Source organism: Vitis vinifera, chromosome 7, assembly GCF_030704535.1.
Source record: "Vitis vinifera cultivar Pinot Noir 40024 chromosome 7, ASM3070453v1".
In the NCBI taxonomy this organism is placed as follows: Eukaryota; Viridiplantae; Streptophyta; class Magnoliopsida; order Vitales; family Vitaceae; genus Vitis; species Vitis vinifera.
The window spans coordinates 30,156,344-30,182,681 of NC_081811.1; the positions used below are offsets into that span (position 1 = coordinate 30,156,344).

The 26,338-nt window shown below is 36.8% G+C and overlaps 1 protein-coding gene across 7 annotated transcripts in view; it reads right to left on the reverse strand.

The window, feature by feature from the left end:
* Positions 1–24,150, reverse strand: part of LOC100247367 (protein HESO1) — a 37,337-nt gene extending 13,187 nt beyond the window's left edge. For 2 of the 7 annotated variants that reach the window (XR_009466277.1, XM_010654654.3), the window contains exons 1-6: positions 23,798–24,148; positions 19,122–19,310; positions 14,282–14,458; positions 1,963–2,147; positions 844–939; positions 297–342 (exon numbers count right to left, since the gene is read on the reverse strand). Coding sequence is in view for 6 of the 7 variants with exons in the window: in XM_010654654.3 (XP_010652956.1) it covers positions 297–342; positions 844–939; positions 1,963–2,147; positions 14,282–14,458; positions 19,122–19,310; positions 23,798–23,816 (712 nt within the window). In the remaining variant the exon portion in view is untranslated. Of the gene's footprint in view, positions 1–296; positions 343–843; positions 940–1,962; positions 2,148–14,281; positions 14,459–14,874; positions 14,981–19,121; positions 19,311–20,169; positions 20,246–23,797 lie in introns of all 7 variants that reach the window. The other 5 variants (XM_059738752.1, XM_059738751.1, XM_010654655.3 and 2 more) reach the window with 5 other exon arrangements.
* Between the last annotated feature and the right edge of the window lie 2,188 nt (positions 24,151–26,338).

Here is a 26,338-nt window from a genome sequence, read left to right on the forward strand (position 1 = left end):
CCTGCCACCTTCTTTCGCAAAACAGATCTCAGCCTCAGGAATCCAGAGGCTGTTTCTGCATCAATAACAAGGTGATGATTTCTTTAATGAAATTTTAAACCCCTAAGAAAGCTAGAAAATGGCTCGAATAGGTTTGGGGTAGGTTTAGGATTTGGATATGGTGTTTCGTATGTAAATCAGGGGAAAACACAAAATAACAAACTAAGTCCCAATCTTAAGAGTTGAGGGATAATACAAATTTTGTAAATTTAAGTAGTAAGAATGCTTACCCATCTATTGAGTGTTAAAGTTATTACCTTTAAGTATGACAGAGAATGGAGGTAATATAGGTGGATCTCGAGTCTGCAGAACCAAAATTTAATTAGTGAAAAAATAAATAAATTAAAAAAAAAAAACAGAAAGATAAACTGGAAGATAAATGGATAGGTGCAGTGTAAAATTGGTCAACCAGCGAAGCAGTAACTCTCTTGATGATCATTAACACTCAGGGCTACTCAGGAAAAAAAAAAGGGAAAGAAATAAATTAAAATAAAATAAACCTACAATTGAAAGACAAAAAATTCACAATAACTAATTCCAGAATCCAGTGAAGTTTTTTAATATTCCATTTGATGGCTATAGTCTCTTCTCAAGCTAAAAGCTCATAGTATCTAGGTCAACCAATATCTCTGTTTCTCATTTACTATCTGTTCACAACAGAAAATGATGGATCAAATTAAATCTGTTTTCCAACACAACTTTATGTATAAAACAAAGGGCACAATAACATTTCGAGGAGAAGGGAAACTAGTGTTTGGTGAACATCATATATGGACAGCACTAGAAATATAAAACAAATAATACCTGCAGATGGAAAGCAACCAACAAGATAATGGATAAAGAGTTCAGGGTATGTTCTTTGGAACTGTTAATGTCATGTGCTTTTGCCCAAGCTTTCATCTGTAGTGATAAAGAGAAAATGAGCCACAAGATTGTAGAGCAGTATTTCCAACAGTTAGAACAAAAAAGCACAAAGAGAACAAGCACAAACACAAGTGAAAGCCCGTTTCCAGGGCATCAACACCAAACTTAATCATGAGTTATTTGGTTTTGATTGTATCCTTAACACTTCTGTTAGAACAATCCACTCTTTATGGCATTTTTTGGTATCTTTTAAGAATTTTCAACTTACACAAAGCACACCGTTCTTCATCTCCAGTTTTAGTTCACTAAAGCATCTTTTTTGACTCATCACCTCTTCCTATATTCGCTGAGATGCATTTGTTCTTTTAATTTTATTTATTATTTTTTGGCAAAAACAAGATAATCCATTGCATTGAACTTGACAAGTATGAAAAATCCTTCCAGGATTTACAAAAGACTGATTAGAAATGAAAAATATGCCTATATCTCTGAATGTACGCAAACTAACTGAACATCTTATAACGTAACCAAAACAAACTACAACCTAAGACCACACTACACATTTCAAGGGGTAAAAAGTATAAGAAAAAGTAAAGCAAGAGTTTTGCCCTTGCTTGGCTAAATCCATTCATTTGGTTTCTCTTTCCCAATTTTCCCACTCATTCACTTCCAAATTCTCATTGCAAACCCAATCTGCACAAGGAAGTTCATAAATTCACAACAACCCCATTCAACAACCACTTTATGAAGTGTAGTCAGTCAATTGCCACTTGGACAACATCTTTGGCAAATAACAAATCAGCAAAACAATGAATCCCAAAGTAAATAAACAACCAGATAAATAAGAGCAGAACTTCAACCAGCTCTAAAAGAGGTGCTGATAATTTTTCTAATAGAAAACAGTCTTTAGCATGGGAAAACGTAAATCTAAACCAAAATGTGGCAATCTTGAAGAACATAAAATGACATTGTAAGTTAAATTTTTAATATTATAAGCCAGTTCTTATCTACATTAATCTGTCAATCTAACGAGGTATTAGAAGGATAGAAAAATATTACCAAAAAACTTAGCTTCTGAAATCTATGATCAATTGAAGAGACCATGCGGATAATACGGGATTTTGCAATTCCATCCCTGTTCTCGACAGATATATCACATTCAATTCCAGTGCCACGATCAGTAATTTTCAAAATTGGCACCCTGGCACCTGTGATTAAGATAACATTGGACACATGCCCTATCCCTACGAAATAGAATTCGCAGACAAGAGTAATCCAAATATAACATGATAATCAGTTCGCTTGTGGCAGTTACAGTCATTTAAGGCTGACAGGGCATAAAGGATAAAAAGGTACAAAGAGTTAATATGTGTCACTTTTGTAGTGTAGTAATTTATTATCAACAATAAAAGTTATTTATTGTAGAAAAGGTAAAGAAAAGTTCAATTTTTCATTCTAATTTTTTCTCTCTGTTTTTAATATCAAATATTACCTTTGAATATAGGGATTTTTCATTTTTTTCCTTTTCTTTTTTGGTTCATTTCTTACCACTTGCTTAACACGGGCACGTGCACACACACACACCTAGCAAAATTCAAAATCTGAAAACTTGTTAAGTTGTTACCATTATAGGGAATATGTTATCCAACAAATCATCTTCCAAACATGCAACAGAGGTGCAGTGATAAAAATCCCACAAAAGATTTAGAGATGAAAAAGACAATCAATAAAACTAATATAACCCAACCCCATAACCTTGGGAACAAAGCAACTACATGGATAGGCAAAACCAATAAACATTAGAAAAATCTAGAACAAGTTAGAAACCTAGGGGAGAAAAAGTTAAAAAAAAAAAAAAAACACTAAAAGTAAACAAGGAGAGTAAGAAAGAGAAAAAAAAAATTAGAAGCATATAAAAATCAAAAGAAACACAAGGGAGATGATTATGTGACATTAGAATGCTTGTTATACTGAAAGAAAAGCGGTACCGATAACAATAAACTTGTTACACCAGTAACTTTCCTCAAAAGTTTAAGTTGTTAGGATATGGCTCAGTATGTATAACATGCTAACAACCTGCCTCTCACATGGCCCTATGTCCAAACCTAGAGAGACAATCTAAGCTACCAACTTTCCTAAAAAGATTTAAGTTTTTAGGATCCAGGCCTGTAATATAGACCATGCTAACAGCATCCTTCTCACATGACCCCAAACCTACACTAGGAGAGACATCAAATAAATAGGAGAGACTCGAACTTGAGACCCCCAGTTAACCATAACTTTGATACCTTGTTTTTTTTTGTTTGGATAAGAAACATAAATTTCATTGCACTAAAATATTAAGTAGAAAGAAGAATGAGAAATCCTTCCAAAGGGTGCACAATGCTCCATACAAAGTCTAATAAAAAAAGGCAGATAAAGCATATACTAGTTCAAAAAGTCAAACCTAGTGACAATTCACAAAGGTATAAATCTCCTACAAAAGAAACCATATGTTTAACTCCATGTCTTGCTAGTGCATCTACCCCTTGATTGCCTAAGCAAGGAGCCTAAGAGAACAAACATCCAAACTCTAAATAAGTATCAATAATTTGGTACAACCACCCATGAAACTTCTATGGTCCTCTTTCTTTCTTAGCTATCCATGATATGACAATGGCAAATTCACCTTGTACTAAAAAATTTGAGAGACCTAAAGCTTTTACTTGTAACAACCCTTCCAAAAGGTCTAGAATTCCTACCTAATGACTAAACCTAACCTGCATGGTTAGAGAATGCTCTTAACACTTTGTCATAGTGATCTCTAAGCAATTCTCCAATCCCTAAATGCCCTGAATTGCCCAAAGTGCATCCATCAAAATTTAGCTTAACAAAACTCATTAAAGGTGGTATACATTCACGCAGTGTCTCCTTGGTCAACGTCATGGTTCTACAAACTAGGTTCCAATATAGTAGAATGAGGCTCAAAGTTATATTTGCAAAAGCTTCACTAGTAGAGGATTATGATGAAGAGGAGAAAAAAGCAAGTCTCAAACTACTTCTAAAGTCCTCCACCTATCCTTAAAAATCCTTACATTCCCTTTCCACCAAATGGTCCAAATCAATGTGAGGCATGCAATGCCAAAGAGTTTTGCCTCAAGTAACTCCCCAATAACCTCTAAACAATATAATCAACTTCTCCAAACTTATGTGGGGAACCCAATCAATGCCTACAAGTTGAAATAATCTACACCATAATGTTAATACCAAAGGCCTTAGACAAGGAGATCCCTTGTCTCCTTACCTCTTTGTCATGGGAATGGAAGTGTTGGATGTTCTTATTAGGAGAGCTGTGGAGGGGGGCTTTTTATCAGGGTGCAACATAAGGGGCGGTAGTGAATCTCCTTTGCATATCTCTCATTTGTTCTTTGCAGACGATACCATCATATTCTGTGAGGCTAGGAAGGACTACTTAACTCATTTAAGTTGGATTTTGTTTTGGTTTGAAGCGGCTTCAGGACTAAAGATTAACCTTGCAAAAAGTGAGATCATTCCAGTGGGAGAGGTGGTGGGGATGGAGGAGTTGGCTGTTGAACTAGGGTGCAAGGTGGGCTCTTTACCTTCTCAGTACTTGGGTCTACCCTTAGGGGTACTCAATAGAGCGCCTTATATGTGGGACGGGGTGGAAGAGAGAGTCAGGAGAAGACTAGCTCTTTGGAAAAGGCAATATATATCTAAAGGGGGAAGAGTTACCTTAATAAAAAGCACTTTGGCTAGCATGCCAATCTACCAAATGTCAATCTTCAGGATGCCCAAGATGGTGGCTAGAAGACTTGAGAAAGTGCAAAGGGACTTTTTGTGGGGAGGAGGACAGATGGAGGGGAAAACTCACTTGGTTAATTGGGAGGTGGTATGTACAGATAAGACCAAAGGGGGGCTAGGCATTAGAAAGCTAGCCTTGTTGAACAAAGCATTACTTGGCAAGTGGATATGGAGGTATGCTAGTGACAAAGATAATCTTTGGAAACAAGTGATCAAGGTGAAGTACGGGCAGGAGGATTTCGGGTGGAGGCCAAAGAAGACTAAGGGGGCGGTGGGAGTAGGGGTTTGGAAGGAGATTTGGAAAGAATCAGAATGGTGCTGGAATAACATGTTCTTCAAAGTAGGGAAGGGCAACACAATCAAGTTTTGGACAGATGTGTGGTGTGCAGAGACAGCGCTGTCCCATTGTTTTCCTCATCTCTTTGCTATGGCGGTACAAAGGAACGCAACGGTTGAGGAAATGTGGGATCAAAATTCGGGTAACGGAAACTGGAATCTAAATTTTCTGAGGGACTTCAATGATTGGGAGTTGGGGTTGGTTGGAGATTTTCTTCAGATTTTGAGGGGCCACAAACCCTCTGGGGTAGAAGACTCAGTCCTGTGGAGTAAAGGAGGAAGGGTGCATTTCAGGGTAAAGGAAGCATATAATTTGCTGGTGAGATCTGAGGATACAGGTTTTCCTTCTAGAAGCATTTGGGTGACAAGGGTGCCAACTAAAGTTTGTTTTTTTGCATGGGAGGCGACGTGGAGGAGGGTGCTGACTTTGGATAGACTTCAAAGAAGAGGGTTACAACTTCCAAATCGCCGCTTTCTATGTGGTTGTGAGGAAGAAAGTGTAAATCATATACTCATACACTGTACAGTGGTTAGAGTTTTATGGGATATAGTGTTTGGTTTAGTAGATGTGAAATGGGTTTTCCCAAAAACTGTAAAGGATGTTTTAGTTAGTTGGAGGGGTTCGTTTGTGGGAAAGAAAAGGAAAAAGATTTGGGAAGCCACTCCGTTGTGTATTTTTTGGACGGTGTGGAAGGAAAGGAATAGGATAGCTTTTAGGGAGGGGGTGTTGAACGTTCAGAAGTTAAAGAACATTTTTGTTTGTAACTTGTGGAGTTGGGCCAAACTGTATGTAGGTGAGGAGGCGTTCTCCCTTATAGGGTTTCTTGAGTGGATGGCTTCCACTTAATGGGAGTTGTTTTTGTTTTGTTGTTTTTGAGGCTTAGTTGCCTTGTATACCCCCTGTATACTTTGTGGCGTCTTGCCTTTTGAATGAATTTCCTTTACTTATCAAAAAAAAAAAAAAAATACCACAAGGCAATGCATAGACTTCCTATTCCCCCTACACACAGCATTCCTAACTAAGGGCTTTGCATGGTCTTCTTCATTGGAGCAAGTTATTAGTATTCACCTTCTTGTTTGCAATAAGCTATGTAAAGGCCTCACTAATAGTGGAGCGTTGGAGTTCCAAATAAAATTTACAGGAATAAAAGGAACTTAAATGGTGTTTTTTTTTTTTTTTTTTTTTTTTTTTGCTTTTTTTAGAAGCAATAAAAGGAATTGAAATGGTCAAAGTAGAGATAATATATTCATCTATCAATTTTGATATCATGTTAAATTACCAACTTTTCCAAAAGCTTAACCTATTAAGATATGGATCCATAATGTATCTCAAGTTAACACCCTCTTTCCATGCAAACATGCCCACAATACATGCCAAGCTAACACCCCCACTCTCATGTTCAAGTAAGGGCCAAAGTGTAAGCTAGAATAACAAAATTCAATAGATACTCTTCAAGAGCCCTTAAGCCACATAAATAAAAACTCTCTCCTTTGAGAAACATTTCTTAACAAGGATGATGGCATTATATATTTTTTTTTTTTTTGGGTAAGTAAGAAATTGTATTAAAAAAAGTGCAAAAAAGAGTGCATGAGTATACAGGTCGTATACAAGTAAAACAAGCAAAAAGTAGAAAGGAGGGTACAAAAAAATACTCCCTCCCTCACCCAATGCCCAACCACTCTATGAAATCAATCAAATTCATATATCCCCCACCTATATACACCATAACCCACATAGAGAAATTGTTTAGGAATAAAACTTTTTAGCCTTTGATCCAACAATTCCTCACTATCAAAAAATCTCTTATTTCTTTCCTTTCAAAGTGTCCAGAAAATGCAAGTAGGGGCTACTCTCCAAGCCTTAATGTGTCTTTTCTCAATAAAAGTCACATTCCACCCTAGGAGAGTTTCCCTAACTGTCTTAGAAATAACCCACCAAACACCAAAAATGGAGAATACCAACTACCATAATAATCTCACCTTGACACAATGAAGAAGGATATGATCTATGGTCTCTAACTCCACTTTGCAGAAAGCACATCTGTTGACCAACGTTCACCCCCTTCTTTGAAGCTGATCCAAAGTCAAAACCTTTCCCCAACAAGCCTCCCAAGTGAAGTAACTCACCTTTGAAGGAATCCAAGAGTTCCACACTATTTTTTAAGGGAAAGGAGTTGTACCACCAGCCTCTAACATAGAATAAAGCCCCTTAACAGGGAAGACCCCTTTCTTCCCACCCTTCCAAACCACTTTATCCTCTTGTTCCCTTTTCACTGAATGTCCTTGAAGTAAAGAAAGAAAGCACTCCATAGCACCCAACTCCCAATCATTTAGGTTCCTAACAAAACAGAAATTCCAATTGCCACCTTCTCTCTATGCTCCCATAGATCAGCTACCCAAGCTTCTTTGGAATCAAATAAGACAAACAAGGATGGAAAAATCTCACATATAAGTTCCTCACTACACCACCTATCTTTCTAAAACTTTACCCTCCTCCCATTACCCACCGCAAAGGAAATCATAGACTTGAAAAGCTCTCAATGCTTCTCAATCTCTTTCCATACCCCAACACCAAAGGAATCTCTCACCACTCCTAACCTCCACCCCCCTTCCTCCCTCCCTTTATGATTTTCTTCCATAAAGAATCCCCATCACTTGCAAAACGCCAACACCACTTACAAAAGAGAGCCTTGTTGAATAACAAAAGAGACTGAACCCTAAGTCCCCCTTTTGACTTTGCCTTACAAACAGGTGACCACTTGACTAGATGTACTTTCTTTTATAAAGCACCTCCTCCCCATAAAAAAAATCCCTCTAAATCTTCTCCAATTTCAAATTTACCAATCTAGGGATAGTGAACAAGGACATAAAATAGATTGGCAAGCTGGCTAGAGTGCTCTGAAGTAGAGTGAGTCTTCCCCCTTTTGAAAAATAGTGTCTCTTCCATAACGAAAACCTCCTCTGAAAACGTTCTTCCACACCATCCCACATTGCCATAGACTTATGAGAGGCCCTCAAGGAGAGCCCTAGGTAAGAAGATGGTAGCTTTCCCACCTTACATCCAATTTCATAGGCTAACTCTTCCAACAGGTCCACCTCCCCTATTAGAATCACCTCACACTTCTCCAAATTGATTTTCAGCTCTGACGTGGCTTTGAACCACATAAGCAACCAACACAAGGGGGTAACTTGCTCTTGAGAGGCCTTACAAAAAATAATAGTATCATCCGCAAAAAAGAGATGAGAGATTTCCTCTCCATCACCCCCTTTTTCCCCAATCGTAAATCCTGAAATGAAACCACCCTCTTGAGCTTTCAAAAGCAACCTACTAAGAGGTTCCATGGCAATCACAAACAAGTAGGAAGAAATCGGGTCCCCTTGTCTTAAACCCTTAGAGCTTTGAAAAAAATTGGAGGGGGTTCCATTTATTGAAATAGAAAAGCTTGGAGAAGAAATACACCACTTTATCCATTTGTGCCCAAACCCCATTTTAGCAAGGATTGCTACTAAGAAATCCCAATTTACATGGTGGTAAGCCTTTTCAATGTCAAGTTTGCATATTAAACCACTGCCTTTCTTCTTTAGCACTGAATCAATTGCCTCATTTGCTATCAACATTGTATCCAAAATTTGTCTTCCCTCCACAAAAGCATTTTGAAAGTTAGAAATCACCCTTCCCATTACTTTCTTCAGCCTATTGGCCAATACTTTTGTCATCCAGTTATAGATACTCCCCACCAAACTTATCAACCTAAAATCCTTAAGGTTAACAGCCTCTTTCTTCTTTGGAATCAGAACTAGAAAGGTCGTATTAAGGCTTCGAACAAATCTGTCATGTTCATGGAACTCATTAAAAAAATTCAGCACATCAAATTTCACCAATTCCCAACTAAAACGCCAAAAAACCATCCAGGCCTGGAGCTTTGTCGTCATTCAATTCCAACAATGCTCCTAGCACCTCCTCCTCCAAGAAAATCCCCTCTAAACTCCTCGCCTCCTCTTCTTCCAACACCTCAAAAGATAACCCTTCAATACTAGGCCTCCAGCCCCCCTTCCTCAAAGAAAAGAGATTTAAAAGTCCCCCACTACTCCCTCTTTCAGGTCCTTATCACCTGTAAGCCATTCCCCATTCACTTTAACCTTGGCAATGAATTTTTTCCTTCTGTGAGTATTGGTCATCTTATGAAAAAACTTAAGAGTTTCTATCCCCTTCCTTTAGCCATATTTCTCATGATTTTGGTCTCTAAGAAACTTATTCCATTAGAGCCCATTTTTTAAACTCTTCCCCTGCAGAATTTCTTGCTTCCGCCTCAATTGAAGATAAAACTCCTTCCCTTTCCTTTGCATCCCAGAAACCTATCTACTTAAAAGCCTCCTCCTTCATTACCGAGACATTACCAAACACCTCTTGATTCCATTTTTTCAAAAGGACCTTCAGAGCTTTAAGCTTTGAGGCCAAAATAAAACTAGTCAAGCCTGAGAATTCCATCCCCACCCACCAACCTTTGAGCAAATCAAAAAAACCTTCCTCTTTTAACCACATGCTCTCAAACCTTAAAGGAGTTGGGTCATTTTTGATCCCCCCTCCTTCCAACACAACAAGGGAGTGATCTAAAACAGGTTTAGGCAACAACACCCTCTGAATCATTCCACAGAAATAGCTCTCCCACCCCTCAAACACTAAGAACCAATTCAGTCTTTATTTTGAGCTATTGTTTTGACCTCCACACCAAGTAAAAGAGCCCCCTGCTAATGGATAACCTCGAAATCATTGATAACCTCTAAAAACCTCCTCATTTGCGCATTCAACCTTGAGCCATTGGTACGTTCGACAAGAAATCTTATTGCATTGAAATCACCTCCTACACACCACGGGTCATTCCATAGCCCCCTGATCGCCCCCAACTCCTCCCAAAGACCCTCTTTGTCCTTCCAAGAACAGGGCCCATACACCCCTGTAAACACCCACATAAAATCATCCTCACAGTTCCTAAACCTACAAGAGATAGAAAATTCTCCCACTTTCAAATCCACCAACTCTAACACTCTAAAATCCGAAAACACCAAGATCTCCCCTACAGCACCATTCGCATTTACTGAAACCCACTTTAAGCAACTCCCCACACCTAGACTTTTAACCAGATTCATCGTCATAGTTTGAACTTTTGTTTCTTGTAGACAAACCAACTCTGCTCTCTGGGACCTAATCACTGATTTGATTAACTTCCTCTTCTCAGCATCATTTACCCCTCTCACGTTCCAAGAAAGAATTTTAATAATCATTGACAAATTGACTCCACAACCTGTCTTTCCTTCCCTCTTCCTCCTCTGCTAGAAATATTAACATCATAGTTAATAGAGTTTTCCAGCTTCTTAGGGTCCCTCTTGAACTTTGAAGCCGCTAAAGACTTTCTTCCTTGACCATACTCCCTTTTCTTCACCTCTCTCCTCCGCTTCATCTTTTTCAATGACTTCAAAATTTCCTCTTCAAAACCTAGAGTCGGCATGCCCAGACAATTGCTAAAAGCTACCAAAGAGCTTTCGCTCCAGTTGCCAACCTTACCTCTCCCCTTTAGAGAAACTTCAACTACAAGAGAGGCCCCATCCTCTTCGTCATCTTTGTTTTCCACCAAAACCATACAAAGAGGTTTCACCTCTAGACCTTCAACCTCGCAGAAACTCTCTGAAGACCCAACAACCCTTGATCTTCCAACCCCACAATCGGTCAACAACCCAACCTTAGGCTAAGAAAAAGAAGAAGAGTCCCTTAAGCCCAAAAGAAAACCAAGGCCAAAGGAGGTACCTAGAAATCTCGATGCTTCTAATAGAGCAAGATCGATTAGGGCAGCAATCGAACCCGTCTCCCCCTCTTTTTCAGTTAAGGCAAAGCCAAAGCACCAGTCCTTTAACCCTAGAGAATCCTTTTTTAAAGTGGGCTCTTCCACACAACCCATAGACTGCCTCACAACAAACCCATAAGATTGCCTTTTGTTTGGCCCATAAGAGGGGAGAAAAGGCCCAACAACAGCTTGGCCACCCCCTTCTGATTCCCAACCCACTTCAGTCAAACCTAGCCCAAAATCAAACGACCCATACAAGCCCACTACCAAAGGCCCACAATTTTGAATCCTGCGGGCAAAATTGAAGACTCTGCACAACTCGAACTTTTCCATTTCAAAGTCAAAACGTCCTCTCTCTCTCAAACCTTCACAGTTTGACACCTGCACTGAAGAGAGTAAGTACTAAGACAACTTTATCACTCAATATCCCCTTTCCCACATTGGGCCCAGTGCGTGCTCCCCCAACCACTTCACCCCTAACCTCACAACCACCACTGCTCTCGCCAAAATTCCCTTGCACTAGCCAAGGGCAGAATTCCCACCATAGTTGAACCACAAAACAATAACATCCCACCCTTATCTGGACTGAGCTCAATCTCGAATTCCCATTCAATCTAACACACACCCTAGCCCACTGTTTGTTGCAAAGGAAAGTCGTGTCTTCATCTACTGCAATGAAGCCTCCACAACTATCTCCAAGCTTTTTAAACAACTCTTTGCACCACAAGTGCAGAGGAAGACCTACCAATCTCGCCCACTCCTCTCTCACCATTCCTCCCTTCCTTAAGCAACCTGCCTCAGGATTCCACCTCTACAACTCCAAAATTTTATCTTCAATTTTCCTTGGACCCCTTAACAATGTAGCAGTCAAATCCTCTTCATTCTCGAACTCAAAACAACAAAAAGACACTCCCAAGACAGAAATTCTAACCTTCTTTTTTACGATCCACCTTCTGTCAACCCATTTCCTTAACTCAAGCACCCAAGGTTCCAAGTTAGGCACTCCTTCCAACTTCCCCACCAAACAAAGATTCCAAGGAGCTTCTCTCTCCAACACTCCCATCTCATCCAACTGAACCCATACTTTATCACTTGGAATAATTTGAGCACTTGAGACCTTCTCCGCATACGACCCAATCTTCAGAGAAAGCCCTCTATTACCTTCCATCACCCTCTTCTCCTCCACAAAACCAGAATGTTCCACAGGGGCTAAGAAGCTCCTTACCCCCAACAAATGAACCTTACTTGCTAGCATGCCCCATCTCCCCGTCAATCTTTTTCCTTCCGGGAAGACAATTGAACATTATTCCTTCCACGTCACAAACAGACACAAAGATAAACCTCCTTGCCCTGTTAGCACACCTCTCAAGCTTATAGGCCTTACCATTTTCCTTCCATACCTTATTGCAAATCAGTGACTCCTCCTCTCTACAACAAGCCTCTGCACCTTCTAGCAAGCACCTCAAACTTATCTCCCCAAACTTAATCCAACTAGTGCAACCTCTCCCTCTCTCCACAATCACCCCTTTCAACTTTCCAAAAACCTCCTCAATGGAAATCTCAAACTACTTTGCCTCCACGGCGAACCAGCTTATTCCTCCTCTCATTATAGAATTAACACTAGTGAAGTTCTCCTTCAACCTTTTATCTGAGAGTTCTTCATTGAAAATCCTTAAATTATGCTTCTAAGCCACAAACAAACCATAAAGCCGCATGTAGGGATTTGAGAAAGTAAAGGGATGATGGCATTATATTATTTTGAATAGAACTAGCATATAAAGAATTTCTAACTAGTACTATTGGAATAAACTTATGTATTTTATGAGATCAACTATCAATATGCCCAAACAAGAAAAGCGTCACATTGCAAACTTAAATCTCAAATGTTACATCCAAAACCAAGATTGTTACACATAAGAAAATTTATTTACTAGAAGCATCAATAAAAGAAACTTTATCCTTTAACATTGTATAAGGTTTAACTATCTAGTGGCTATGTATCATAATGATTTTAAGGAGAATCTATAGGTCAAAACCCTTTGATTTCAAATAATTATGACTTTTGATAAGAGTAACTCATTTTTTATCATCTATGATTTTCTAACAGAAGATTTCAAGACTATTAGAAAAAGTTGAGGAACTTCAAGAGAATAGTTTTGGAAGTCATAGGAAACCTTCTGTCTTTACATAGTAGAAATATGGCATTCAAAAACCAATAATAAATATAGATCTAGAGATTATAGTCTCATACCCGCTATCTAGATGTACCCAAATTGAATCCAATTCAAAAAAGATGTCGAGTTAGCAATAGTCGTCGTAGAGCTCATCTATCCAATGATCTTCCACCTTATTTCTCCCATCATAGATCCTAGCACAAGAGAAACGTGGACTTCTCTTTGTCTCTTAAGGGTGCCTAGGGTTTCTTTCAATCTTGTCAAAGCCTCCTGTTGACTTTGGCACAAGCTCAGTATCCTCTCAAGATTGAGTGTTCATACAATACAGCAACTTGGTGAAGTCAAGACAATCTAACATCATAACTTACCATAGGCCCTATCTAATGTGTAACTAGAGACACTATTGCACTCACCATGGGAACCTCATCCCAACAACCAAAACAAGTCGTCCCTCCAATTAAGAGGTTGTACACTACATTCCCTATTGGATTGTTCAAATCCATGAACCGACTGTGAATTACTTATCATCTTATAAGGATCCCATGACTTGTATCTTTTATGTAACTCTTAATGCACCCAAATCATATACAATGCAAATGATATGGGTATGAATGTTCAACTCAATATCAATGCACACAAAAATAGAGCAATGAAAACTTAAGTCCAACTTTGTTTATTTCATGTCTTGCTTTTAAGGGCTCTATCACAACATTCTCAACAACTAATGTTTTAGCATTACCTAGATTTTTCCATTTCTTCAAACCAACATATAGAATCTTTTCATTTCACCACTCAAAAAAATGAGATTAACCTTCTAACCTTGTACACTCTAGGACCCAATCCATTCCATATTCACATAGATGTGGTTTAAGGAATTAAAAAGACATAATAACACAATCTAAATGGAAGCTAGGACCTAGATAGAATAGAATGGCAAAACAGGTCCATGCAAACAATCCAAATCATTGAAATAAAGCTATATTTCACCACACTATTAAACATGAGAGTCTATACCATCAATTACCAATAAGAATGCAATGGTACATCAAATTTTTGTTTAGCATTAAGTTCTTTGATAAAAGTAATCAAGTTAAGCTTCATATGAAATATAAAAAGAACAAGTTTGCAATAGAGAACACATTAATAATGTACAACATTAAAGGTTCTTCAAATTGGAGACATGATCATAAAAGAATAAGTAAACATATCAAATATTAAGGGAATTACTTTGCAGAGCTTTCAACTTTTTCTCAAACTTCCGAAGGGTTTGAATCCTTTTTGCTCGACTAACTTCAACTTCATAGTTACCAAAATTAATAGATAAATCCAAATCACTTCCAGCACTAAACATATCCATCAAGAAAGAACCAAATCCCTCCACAATAGTAAAGTCATCACCATTTCCTACGAGAAAAATTAAATAGTAATTATTATTAAATTTGGCTCTATAACAAAACTCAAAACGAAAATAGGATGTCATAAAAACAAATAAAAAATAAGTAAATATACAACCAAAAAAAAAAACAAAGGAACTATTACAACATAAATTGGAACATACAAGGAGTACAAGTTTACAACTTTTTTATACTGTGACAGAAAAATCAGGCTTCTTCATTATATCCCGCCATCTCTTACATAAATTTCCAACTAATACCCTATTTTTCTACTTACACTTTAATCAATAAAGCCTAAAATATCAAAACATAAATAAATAAATAAATAAAAATACTTTGATTTCGAAATCCCTAATCAAATAAGTCACCAAAACACATAAATTAGCACAAATGGTAGCTAGTAGTTGGAGTTGCTTTTGGGAATACCTAATTTCTTCCTATGATAACCACCTGCTCTTTCTATCAAATAATTGAAGGTAATTCCCTATTTGCACTTGCACCATGCTTGCTACATCCTCTAGTTAGTATCAACCTAGTAAAAAAAAGATATGATCAAACAGAAAAGTATGATTATGGAAAAACAATACAATTTATACATCAATCTGGCATTATTCAAATCCATTATTACACAATCTTGAAGCAAAGTGTGATTCTATCTCTGTTCTTCATTTAAAGGTTCAATACATACGTAGATGTGTGTCTACATGTGTGTGCATGTGTACGTGTGTGTGTGTGTGAGAGAGAGAGAGAGAGAGATGTAAAAAAAATAACCAGGCAAAGTTCTCAAAGACAAGGAACATGATCAAGTATTTGTGCATGGATCACAAAATTGAAGAGAAAAACAAAGTGCAATGAGATAAGGTTGGGAGGAAAAAAAAGAAAGATTTTAGGGAAAAATTAAGTGGTCAAGAAATTTATCATGAAAGAAGGGGTTAAATACAAAGGTCTCGCCTATAATGGGTGCTCTTCCTCTTTATTGAGGTCTAGATCAGAATTGAGAAGCAGGCACCTAATTACCTTCATGTTCAGTTCCCAGGGAGTTCAAAGGCAGTGGAGGAAGTTCCTCTGTGGCTACAAGGTAACCAAGTCATAGAGAAAGACCCTCCTCCCCCTATCCAAAGAAGCAGAATAAGAGGGGGCAACCCAAACAACACATGACCCTCAGACCCTAAGTGGGAGATGCATGTAGATCAGATAGGGGCAATAAATCTCCTCCCACTGATGCCATATTTAGGAATCCAAGACCATGGCATTGGAATAGCTACAGCATACAACTATGGGCTCCATGCTAAGGTATCATTATATCTCAGCATGGAAATGATGGAGACAAGTGGCAGCCACCTTTAAAAGTTTATCAAAGGCGCAAAAGAGTGGGCTCCAAAGCCCAAACTTTAATTTGACACTCTCTAGATGATAATGGGCTTAGCTCGGATCTTACATAATTCACTATGGGTTCAACCTAGAAAGTACTTTCCAAAAATCAAATTATGGGCCTAGTCAATGGTTATAAGTTACTACTTTCAGTCATTAGTATTGTCATTTTCCAAGAGTCTTTAATGTGGTCTAGTAGTCAGTCCAAGTTTTGTTATTTTCAAGTTGCATTACTACTATGTAACTAGTTCCGGAGTTATAAGTCCCTAGAAAAGCTCTATATAGCATTTGATCAGTCTCTTCAAAAGAATCAATGAATAAATGATAAAATTTCCAGCAGCCACTATTTTCTGTGTGTGATACAAAAAGCAATTGGTTGTGAAGCCTAAAGGTTTCTAGGAGTGATTCCTAGAGTTCTTTCAACTACACCAATACTCTCCTTGCATTTTACTTCCTATCCTACATCAGGAAAGGAGTTTGAAGACCATTGCCATCATGCCCATTTTGAGCTGGGAGGACATGAGACCTCACATTAATACCCTACATCATGCAAATCCTTATGAATTCAGTCCTGGTTGTTCATTTTAGGAGGAGACGGATCTAAAGGAGAAAAATAGAAGGCTGATTTCTTGATTAAGAGAAGAACATGAATGAGTATCAACTCTAGAGATCATTAGAACACTTTACAAGGCCATCAAAGGTGCTTTTTATCACCCCTCCTAGCTGATCCTTCTTTCATATAGCTCTGGGGGGAGTGATTCCATGGAGGTTCCTCATTTCTGGCATTGTAAAACTTGTCATCAATAAAAATTTTGGATTATCAAAAATGGAAGATGCCTTTCCAATGTCTTACTAAGACTTTGAAAAAATTTATGATGAGACCTACTGAAATTATTCAGAATGGCCTTTTTGCTTCCATCAAAAGCATAAAAGTGATACAAGTAATCCAAAAAAGAAGCATGACAAAAAATATAACAGTCATGAGAGTTGCATGATAGGAAAAAGACATTTTCAGTATTTTAATACACTATACATCCAACTAATAGCAAATTATTGACAATTAATTAACTTCAGATCATTGTCAACATGTTGATGAGCTTTTACATTATCAGGTGCATTCTGTTAGTACTTTATCTATTATAACACATTCCTCACATCTTTCAGTGTATCCAATAGTCTCTCTGCATATGTGAGAGAGTCTGCACTCTTATTCTTAAAAGTGACTACCAATGGTGCATGTAACATCCATTGCATAATTCATTAATACTTCATTTCAAACAATCCACAGAACATGTCAACTAGCAAAACAACTTGGCAAAATTGATAAGCAATTTAAAGACTAGAAAATATTTTTTTTTTTTTATAGGTAAAGTAATTTCATTAAAGGCCAAAAGGCAAAGGAAAGAGTATACACGGAGTATACCAAGATACAAAGAAGTAAAACACCAAAGGGCAAACAAGCCTCACCCTTAATTGGTGGCTAGCCAATCTACAAAATCTATCAAAGAGAAAGTGTGTTCCTTTATATATACCCTAGCCCAATTCACAAAAGTGTACAAAAAAAATAGACTTAATATCTTGGTCGTTCCTCTCAATAACATCGAAGGCCCTCCTATTCCTTTCTTTCCAAATGGTCCACATCAGGCAGAGGGGGGCCGCTCTCCAAGCTTTCTCTCTTTTCTTGCCCACAAAAGAACCATGCCAACTCAGGAGGTTCTTTTTCACAGAGGAGTGCATCACCCATTGCACCCCAAAGAGGGAGAGAATCAAAAGTCATAACATTCTGGTCTTTTCACAAAACAAAAGAAGGTGATATATGGTTTCCTTCTCCTTTTTACACAAAAAGCACCTGTTGGGAATGCTCCAACTGAATCTCTTCAGACGGTCAGTGGTGAGCAGCCTACTCCAAGCCACCTCCCAACCAAAGAAGCTAGCTCTAATCGGGACCCAAGCCGTCCAAATAGTTCTGGCCGGGAAGGGGGTCTTGATGCCCCTTGAGAGAGAGCTATAAAATGATTTAACTGAAAAGGTTCCATTTTTGTTCTCTTTCCACCGGAGCGAATCGTTCACACCTCTTCTAATGGTCATAGGGAGGAACTTGCCTAACAAGCTGTCAACTTCTCCCACCTCCCCAATCATTAAGGTGTCTATTAAAACGAGGCGCCCAGCTTCCCCCAACTCCGTCTTCCTCCCAAGCCTCATCAACCCAGCTATCTTTGTTGACAGAGAGATTAAACAAGGTGGGGAAAACTTCTTCCAAGGATTGGTTTTCACACCACAAGTCTTTCCAAAACTTCACTCTAGTGTCATCCCCTACAAAGAAGCAGGAGTGAGAATGAAAGCTCTCCCAACCATTTCTAATGGCCTTCCAAACCCCCACCCCATAACAATCTCTTACACCTTTGGAGCACCATCCCCCGTCTTGAAGGTCATACTTACTAGAGATAATTTGCTTCCATAAGGACTCATTCTCATTAGCAAATCTCCACAACCACTTTCCAAGAAGGGCCTTGTTAAAAATAGTTAGATTGTGAATGCCCAAGCCTCCATCCTTTTTAGCAGCACAGATAACCTTCCAACTTACTAAGTGAGGCTTGTTCTCTAAGGCGCCACCGCCCCATAAGAAATCCCTTTGGATCTTTTCAAGCCTTGTACACACCCTCTTAGGGATCACAAATAGGGAAAGGAAGTAGGTTGGGAGGCTGGAGAGGGTGCTTTTTAACAAGGTAAGACGGTTGGCCACCTTTGGAGAGGTATTGTCTTTTCCAGAAAGACAACATTTTCCTGAATCTTTCTTCCACTATATCCCATACCCTGGTGGATTTGTAGGAGGCTCCAAGGGGGAGACCCAAATAGGTGGTAGGAAGACTCCCTATCTTGCATCCCAGAACCGAGGCAAGGGTCTCCATAAGAATGCCTTCCCCCACTGGAAAGGCCTCAGTTTTGCTCAGATTGACTTTTAATCCTGAAATCGCCTCAAACCACATGAAGGTCCAGCTAAGGTATTGCAGCTGATCTGCTTCGGCGTCACAGAAGATCAAGGTGTCATCGCCAAACAAGAGATGGGACACGATCAGTCCCTCTCTTCCTCTTCCTCCCACTCTGAAGCCAGAAATAAAGCCCCCGTTTCTTGCACAAGACAACAGTTGGCTAAGGGCTTCCATGGCGAAAAGGAAAAGATAAGGGGAGAATATTAAACCTAAGATATTCATCAGTAAACAAATGGAAATTGTTCCTGTTCTGTGTGGTCCTGTTTTTATCATGTGCATTGTGTGGAGGGTGAGTTAAGAATAAAATGTTACCATGTATTTCCTTTGAAATGACATTGAAGATACGAATCAAATCTATTCGATTGAAATAATCGATTGGTTTTGGATGACGGATGTGTAAAACATTATGAAGTAGTTCTTCAAACACAGGTGCCCTTTCTGGCTTGACTATGCTCTGCTGTAACCCTTGTGATTCAAGTTTCTTTGCCTTCTTAAGTAGGACTGAAATAAAAATTCAAATCAAAAATAAAATTACAGGTCAAAATATCAGCATCAAATAAACTGCAATGACAAACTACAGAAATCAACATCTTGTATGGCCTTAAAAGCAAAAAGTACTGAACCTAATCAAGCTTCTGGACTTTTACATGAAATTTTAAGGCTTTGTTGAGTTGACTTAAAAGAGAGAAAAAACTTTAAGGCTTGGCTGAATTGACTTAAGACAGAAATCAACATATTGCAAGGCCTTAAAAGCAATAAGTAATGAACCTGATCAAGCTTCTGGAATTTTACATGAAATTTTAAGGCTCGGTTGAGTTGACTTGAGAGAGAAAAAGAGAAAGAGAGGGAGGGAGGGAGTTGTGCATTGAGAAGTACTTTCTTTTTTCAGATTTTCAGCAGGCAAATTCCTGTTTTATTTTCTCATCATGGACCATACTTTCAAAAATATAGAGGAGAGGAGAGGAGAGAAACCAGGGGAAGTAAAAGAATGAAATCTTTTCGAAGATTCTGTGGGAAATATGGAGATGAGAAAAAACTCAAGATTAAATGGGTAAAAACCTTAGTCATAGTATCACAAATAGAAAGTAAAAAATTAAAATAACAATAGCCTGGGACCACAACTATGAAATTTTAGGTGCAGAAACAAAGAACTTTGTAAAAAATTCTGTGATCTTATAGACCAAAAGTCCAGAAAATATTTAAAAGAAAACAAACATGAAGATAAATGGAGCATTTACCCCATGAGATAAGGATATAGGAGGCCTCACAAGTTTTTGCTTTTCCTTTTTTACTCTAAAATATATGAAGATATGAGAAGTGTTTATCTCACTATGAGAATGAGAATAGTGGAAGCACTTACCTCATTAGCGTCCAAGGACTTCTCCAACAATTTTCAAATAGTTTGTTGGGTGTTTCCAAAAAGTATCCACATCCTTCTACATTTTCCTCCAAAAATTTTTAAAATAAAATAAAAATAAATCCAGAGTGTTTTGTCCCTATGCAGATTTCCCAACTGTATTATGAGATGGAAGAAACCAAAAAAAACAAGAACAGAAAAAAAAAAAAAAAAAGGGAAATCCAAAGAGCTCCTGCACAGATTTTCCACCTCTACAATGGATGTTATAGGGATTTAATAGAAAATATAAAACTGTAATAAAATTTTAAAACCATTGACTCTACCCATTATCAAGCACAAACAATTAAAAACATGCAATACTTATGCATGTGCAACAACATATATCATCTTAAAAGAAGTTGAAGAGAGAATGAAAGAGAAGTAAAGAGCTTTGACCATTGGGAGGTGGAGGGTAAGATTTTAGGAGAGCCAATTGGTTTAATGTGGGTGACAATTAATGTTTTAAGAGAGATTAAAATAATTTTCAAAACTTGGTGGGAAGGTGGTGTCAAATTTCAAAACGCCTTTGTAGGGGGTAGACAAATCCTCAATGTAGCTCTCATTGCAAATGAGGTGGTTGACTCAAGGAAAGAAGCTCTAAGGCTGGTTCAGTTTGCAAATTGGATATAGAAAAGGCTTATGACCATATGGATTTGGAACTCTCTCCTATCTAAAGTGGAAAAGATGGGGTTTGGTCTAAAATGAAGAAAGTGGATAAATTTCTACATATTCACTGTAAGGATGTCAATCTTAGTTAATGGTTCACCTCCAAATTTCTTTCAGATATCAAGAGGCTATAGGCAGGTTGATCCTCTCTCACTCTCAAGGGTTGAGCAAGAAGGGTGCATTCATGGCTTCAAGGTGAGGGGGCAAATAAGGAGAAGGTTTTCAAGTCTTCCACCTCATATTTACAGACAATACTTTTATTTTTCGTGAGACCAATTTGGATTAACTAAAATGCTTGAGGTGTATTGCAATTGGTTTTGAGATTGTGTTAGCTCTAAAAATGAACCTACAAAAAAGTGAACTCATTCCAATGGGGAAGTGGAGAAAGTGGGCATCTTTGCTTAGGTGTAAGGTTGGGAGGCCTCCTACTTCTTATCTTAGTTTGCCTTTAGGCTAAGTCTTGAATTGTGTGGGATGTTGTTGAGAAAAGGTTCAATAGAAGATTGGCTTCTTGAAAGAAATAGCATTTGTCAACGGGAGGAAAATTAGTGCTTTTAAAGTCCTTTCTCTCAAACTTATCAATCTATTTTATATCCCTTTTTTCAATTCCTAGGAAATTGAGGATCATATTAGAAAGAATCTAAAGAGATTTTTTATGGCTAAATCTTTGGGACGGTAGGATGCATTTAGTGAGTTGATCTAAGGCTTGCAAGGATAAAAAGTTTTGAAATTTGAGCATTAGAAGATTGGAGGTCCTTAATCACACCTTACTTAGCAAAGGGTTATAGAGGTTTTCCCTTGAGTGGGAGTACTTGTGGAGGAAGATAATTCAAGGAAAGTTCAAGGAATTGGTCGAGAGGTGGAACACTTTGTGAGGTGAGGGAGACTTTTGGTATGAATCTATGGAAAGACATTAGAAAAGGTTGGGAGGAATTCATCCATAGGAGAGCTATCCGGGTTAAAAATGGTAGATAAACAAATCTTCAATGGGATGGGTGGGTGGGGGAGAACTGTCTCAAAGAAGCATTTCCTTTGTTATTCAAACTAGCTTCTCATAAGAATGCTACTATTGCAGACTTATGGGAAGGGAGAGGAAGCGAATGCCAGTGGATGGTGCAATTCAAAAGAATCTTCCAAGGTTAGGAAATGGAGGGTATCTCCCAATTTTTTGAGCTTACTTATGCAGTGAGAGTACAAGACGAAAGAGAGATACCTTGTTTGGAAAGAGGATAGGAAGGGAAACTTTATTGTAAAGTCGTACTACACTTCATTGTGTGTTGAAACTAGAGTGGACTTCCCAACCAAAGAAATTTGGGGCCCCTACACTCCTATGAGATCACATTTTTCCACTTGGCAAGTAGTGTGGGAGATGATCTTAACTATAGATTTGTCAACAAAGAGGGATGGGAAGGTTTGTGGGAGGTTCCAGGTTCAAGTCCCAATGGGGACAAAAAATTTACCTATCACAAAATAAATAAATAGATTTGCTAATAAAGAGGGGATGAAAGATGGTTAATAGATGTAGTCTATGTAAAAAGAGTAAAGAGTTGGTAACCACATTTTGATTCACTAGAAGAGGACAAAGGTGTTATGGACTTCTTTAACAATTTTTGGTCAAAAGTGAGAAATCTACTCCTCAAGTGGAAGTTTAAGAGATTGGTAAGAAGAAACACCATGTTTGGAAAATGACGCTCATATGATTGTTTTGATGCATATGGAAAGGAGCAAAACCACAGAATCTTTAATGAAGAAGAGCTTGCAGATCAAAGGTTAAAGAAAAGCTTCATTAAATCCCTCTTTGAATGGTCCAAAGTTTCATTAAAAATGGGAAATTCTCAATGATGGATTTCATTCATAGTCTTAGTTGCGGATAGTTTGGGTTTTAAGGTTAATCTTTTGTGGATACCTGTGGTATTCTTTGTTTTGTTTTTTTGTGTATACTTCTTGTATTCATAAGGTGCACCTCCTTTTATTGGCACTCTTTTAAGAGATACTTTGTTTGCTTATCAAGAAAAATAAAAAATAAAACTTGGAAGAGAAAGGAGGATATGTTCGAAACTTTGAAGAATTATTATGGTTCATCAACCAAAGGAGACTAAGGGAACACCAAGTGTCTAACTTTATCTGTGCCAGAAGACATGACAAATAGATGGACACGAAAGGATAGAAAAAGAGGTATCATTTAGCTCATTTCATCTTTAATAAGCCTAACCACCCTTTTAAGGACATGGTGTAAGAAATAGCTTCACAGGTAAACAACAAAGTGGACACCAAGGGGAGAAGTATGAAAATGATTGATTCTTGATGACAGGGTAAATTACTATCATTAATAATTAAAACAATAAGACACAAAGGACAGAGACCCTTGTTAGTACTTCTCTCTAGTGGGATAGAGAGAGGAGGATGAGCAATAGTAATTTGTTGATAATAAGTTTTAGCCACTTTGTTAAAACATGGGAGTGAACAATTTGACAAAGAAGGGAAAAATAAGATATTTACTTGACTAATAAATTCTAGCTTTTTCCAAACTTCAATTGAGCTTGAGAGAGGTCATTATTTAACAAATATGAATTCCCAAAACAGAGAAATGAGATATTGGTGGGTTTGGTTTACAATAAGTATTTTAATATTTTGTTCTCTATAAGTTTAACCACATTTATGCCAACACAAGAGGGAAGAAAATTCGTTAAGTATGCTAGAAAGGGGACACCATAAGGGACACCAAAAATAGAATACAGCTTCCTACAATCATAAGGGACACAAAATGCCCCTATTTTTCCAAAAAATAAAAAATGTTTCTAGCACATCGAAGTCATTCTAACCCTAGGAGAATTCAAAATTGCCCCAAAATCAACTTCGAAGTTAGTCGTTATCAGTGAGAATTTTAACAGGTAAGAATGAAATGATGCCTAGATGAGCAACACACCTGCCTCAGACTTTTCCATGCTTTGCTGCTGAATATGGGGCAAAAACGCCAAATTCTCTCTCCAGCCAAACAAGCGGAACGTGAAGCTATGGCTGCTGAAATTTTCTGGAATTCGATACCACCGAAGCTGGGGCTAGGGTTTTGGGGTATATCGTAGGAACTGAAAGGGCGTCGTTTTCTGTGATGTAATCAGTGTGATTTCTTGAAAATGAGCTTTCCCAGATGTTGTTTCCCTCTTTTTCTTTTGGTTTCATAAGAACCGAGAGCGGCGTTGGATTCCCATTGGCAGCTTGTTTTCTCGTTCGATTATGATACTGTACAATGAGCTCCACTCTGCAATGGTGGGACCTCCCATTAATCTCATCAGCAATCAATCAAAAAAAAAGGGTAGAATTGTGCTTTGGGCGGATTGGGACCAAATCTTGTTCCTTATAACTTACATAATGGAAAGGATATAAGATATTAAGAAACTAATGTATCCTTCAAATTTCAATAAGATATTAAGAAACTAATATATCCTTCAAATTTTTATATATTACCCATTGACCTTTTTATATTTTATTTTTGAAAAAAATTAATTAAAAAATAAAAATTATTTTTAAAAATAAAAATTGAAAACCTTGTTTAGTACTATTTTTTATATGAAAAATAATAAAAATAATTAAATTTTATTTATTGATTATCCATTTTTTTCCCATTAGTTATTTTAATAATAAAAATACAGTATGTTTACAATTAAACAAAGGAATTGATCAATTATGTATTTTTTGTGAGACTATCTTTTACATTAAAAATTAAATAACTAAATTATATATATTTATTACTCTTTTTAATTTTATTTTCTTTATTTATTTTTTGTCTAATAAAAAATTTTAATATATCCATAATTAACAAAGTAATAGATTAATTGTACACATTTTGATCTATTAAAATAAATTACTTTCTAATTTAAATAAATAAAATGAAATAAGTAAATAAATTAGGGGTTATTTCTATTTTTTAACATATCTTATATTAATGTTTTTTACTGTTAAATAAATTTTTTATTATTTTTTTCTTTAATTCCAAAAATAAAATGAAATAAATAATAAATTTGGTATTTTTTAACCGATCTTATATTTATATTTCTTATGGTTAAATAAATTTTTTATTCTTTTTTCTTTATTTCCAAAAATAAAAGGAAATAAATAAATAAATTTGGCTTAAATAATAGTTTTAAAGTAATTTTTTTGTCTTATTTTTAATTACATTTTGCATTGAAAATAAAATAAAATAACATTTTATTTGTTTTAATTATTTTAAATGTCAAACTATTGGGAACATAGTTTACACACTCATGTGGACATAATTTATACATATATATGAAATTTATACCATTATACAAGACTATTACACTAATTGTACAAGGAGTGTATAAGACTGTATATTTTGAACAACTTTTTTTTTTCTTGTCATCTAAGGATTATACGCTTTCCTACCACAAATTCTTTCATTTCATATACTTTATTTGACTTGCATATGACAATTTAAACATTTACCCTAATAATGATGTTTGGGGAAAATTTTTGTTTTTACGTTTTATATCATTTTCTAAATCAGAACCATTGGAAACATGGTTCACACATCATATATGGACACATAATGTATGCATATAGATGAAATTTGTATCGTTATACAAGGGTGTTATACTAACTGTACAAGATAAATGTTCAATTGGATAAGGCAAATGTTCTAACTGTACAAGACAAATGTTCTAACTGTACAAGACAAATGTTTTAAATATACAAGGGGTATACAAAGTTATCTGTTGTGAGAGATTTCAATCAATTTTGGACAACTCTTTTTTTTTTGTCTTATCATATAAGGATTGCACACTCTCAAGGTGTATATTCCTCTATCACACACTCATCTTATACATTTTATTTAACTCACACGTGACAATTCGAATACTTATTTCACTAATGATGTTTGAGAGAAAATTTTATTTTTTCATTTTTCACTATTTTTTGAACCAAACCAATGAAAACATGGTTAACCTACCTATGGTTACACATTAAGTAGGGGGTATATGGAATTTGGGTCACTATACAAAGTATTTACACTAAGTGTACATGACAAATATACTAAATGCATAAGGTTGTACAAAACTATCATTTGTGAAGGATTTTAAGTAATTCTGAAAAACTTGTTTGTTTATTTCCCATATCTGGGGATAGATGACATTCCTTACACACATTGATTAAACATACATTCATCTTATGCATTTTATCTAACTTGTATATGGTCATTTGAATAGATACCTCACTTATGATGATTGTAGAACAAAATTATACAATAATTTTTCTTATTTTTTAAAACCAAACCAATGCAAACATGGTTAACCAACCTATTGTCAAATATTCATAGGACGATGTATGAAATTTGAGTTATTGTACAAAGGTATTATACTAGTTGTACAAGACAAATTTACTAATTGTACAAGGGTGTACAAGACTACTTTTTGTTAAGGATTTTAAGTCATTTTGAAATACTTTCCCATTT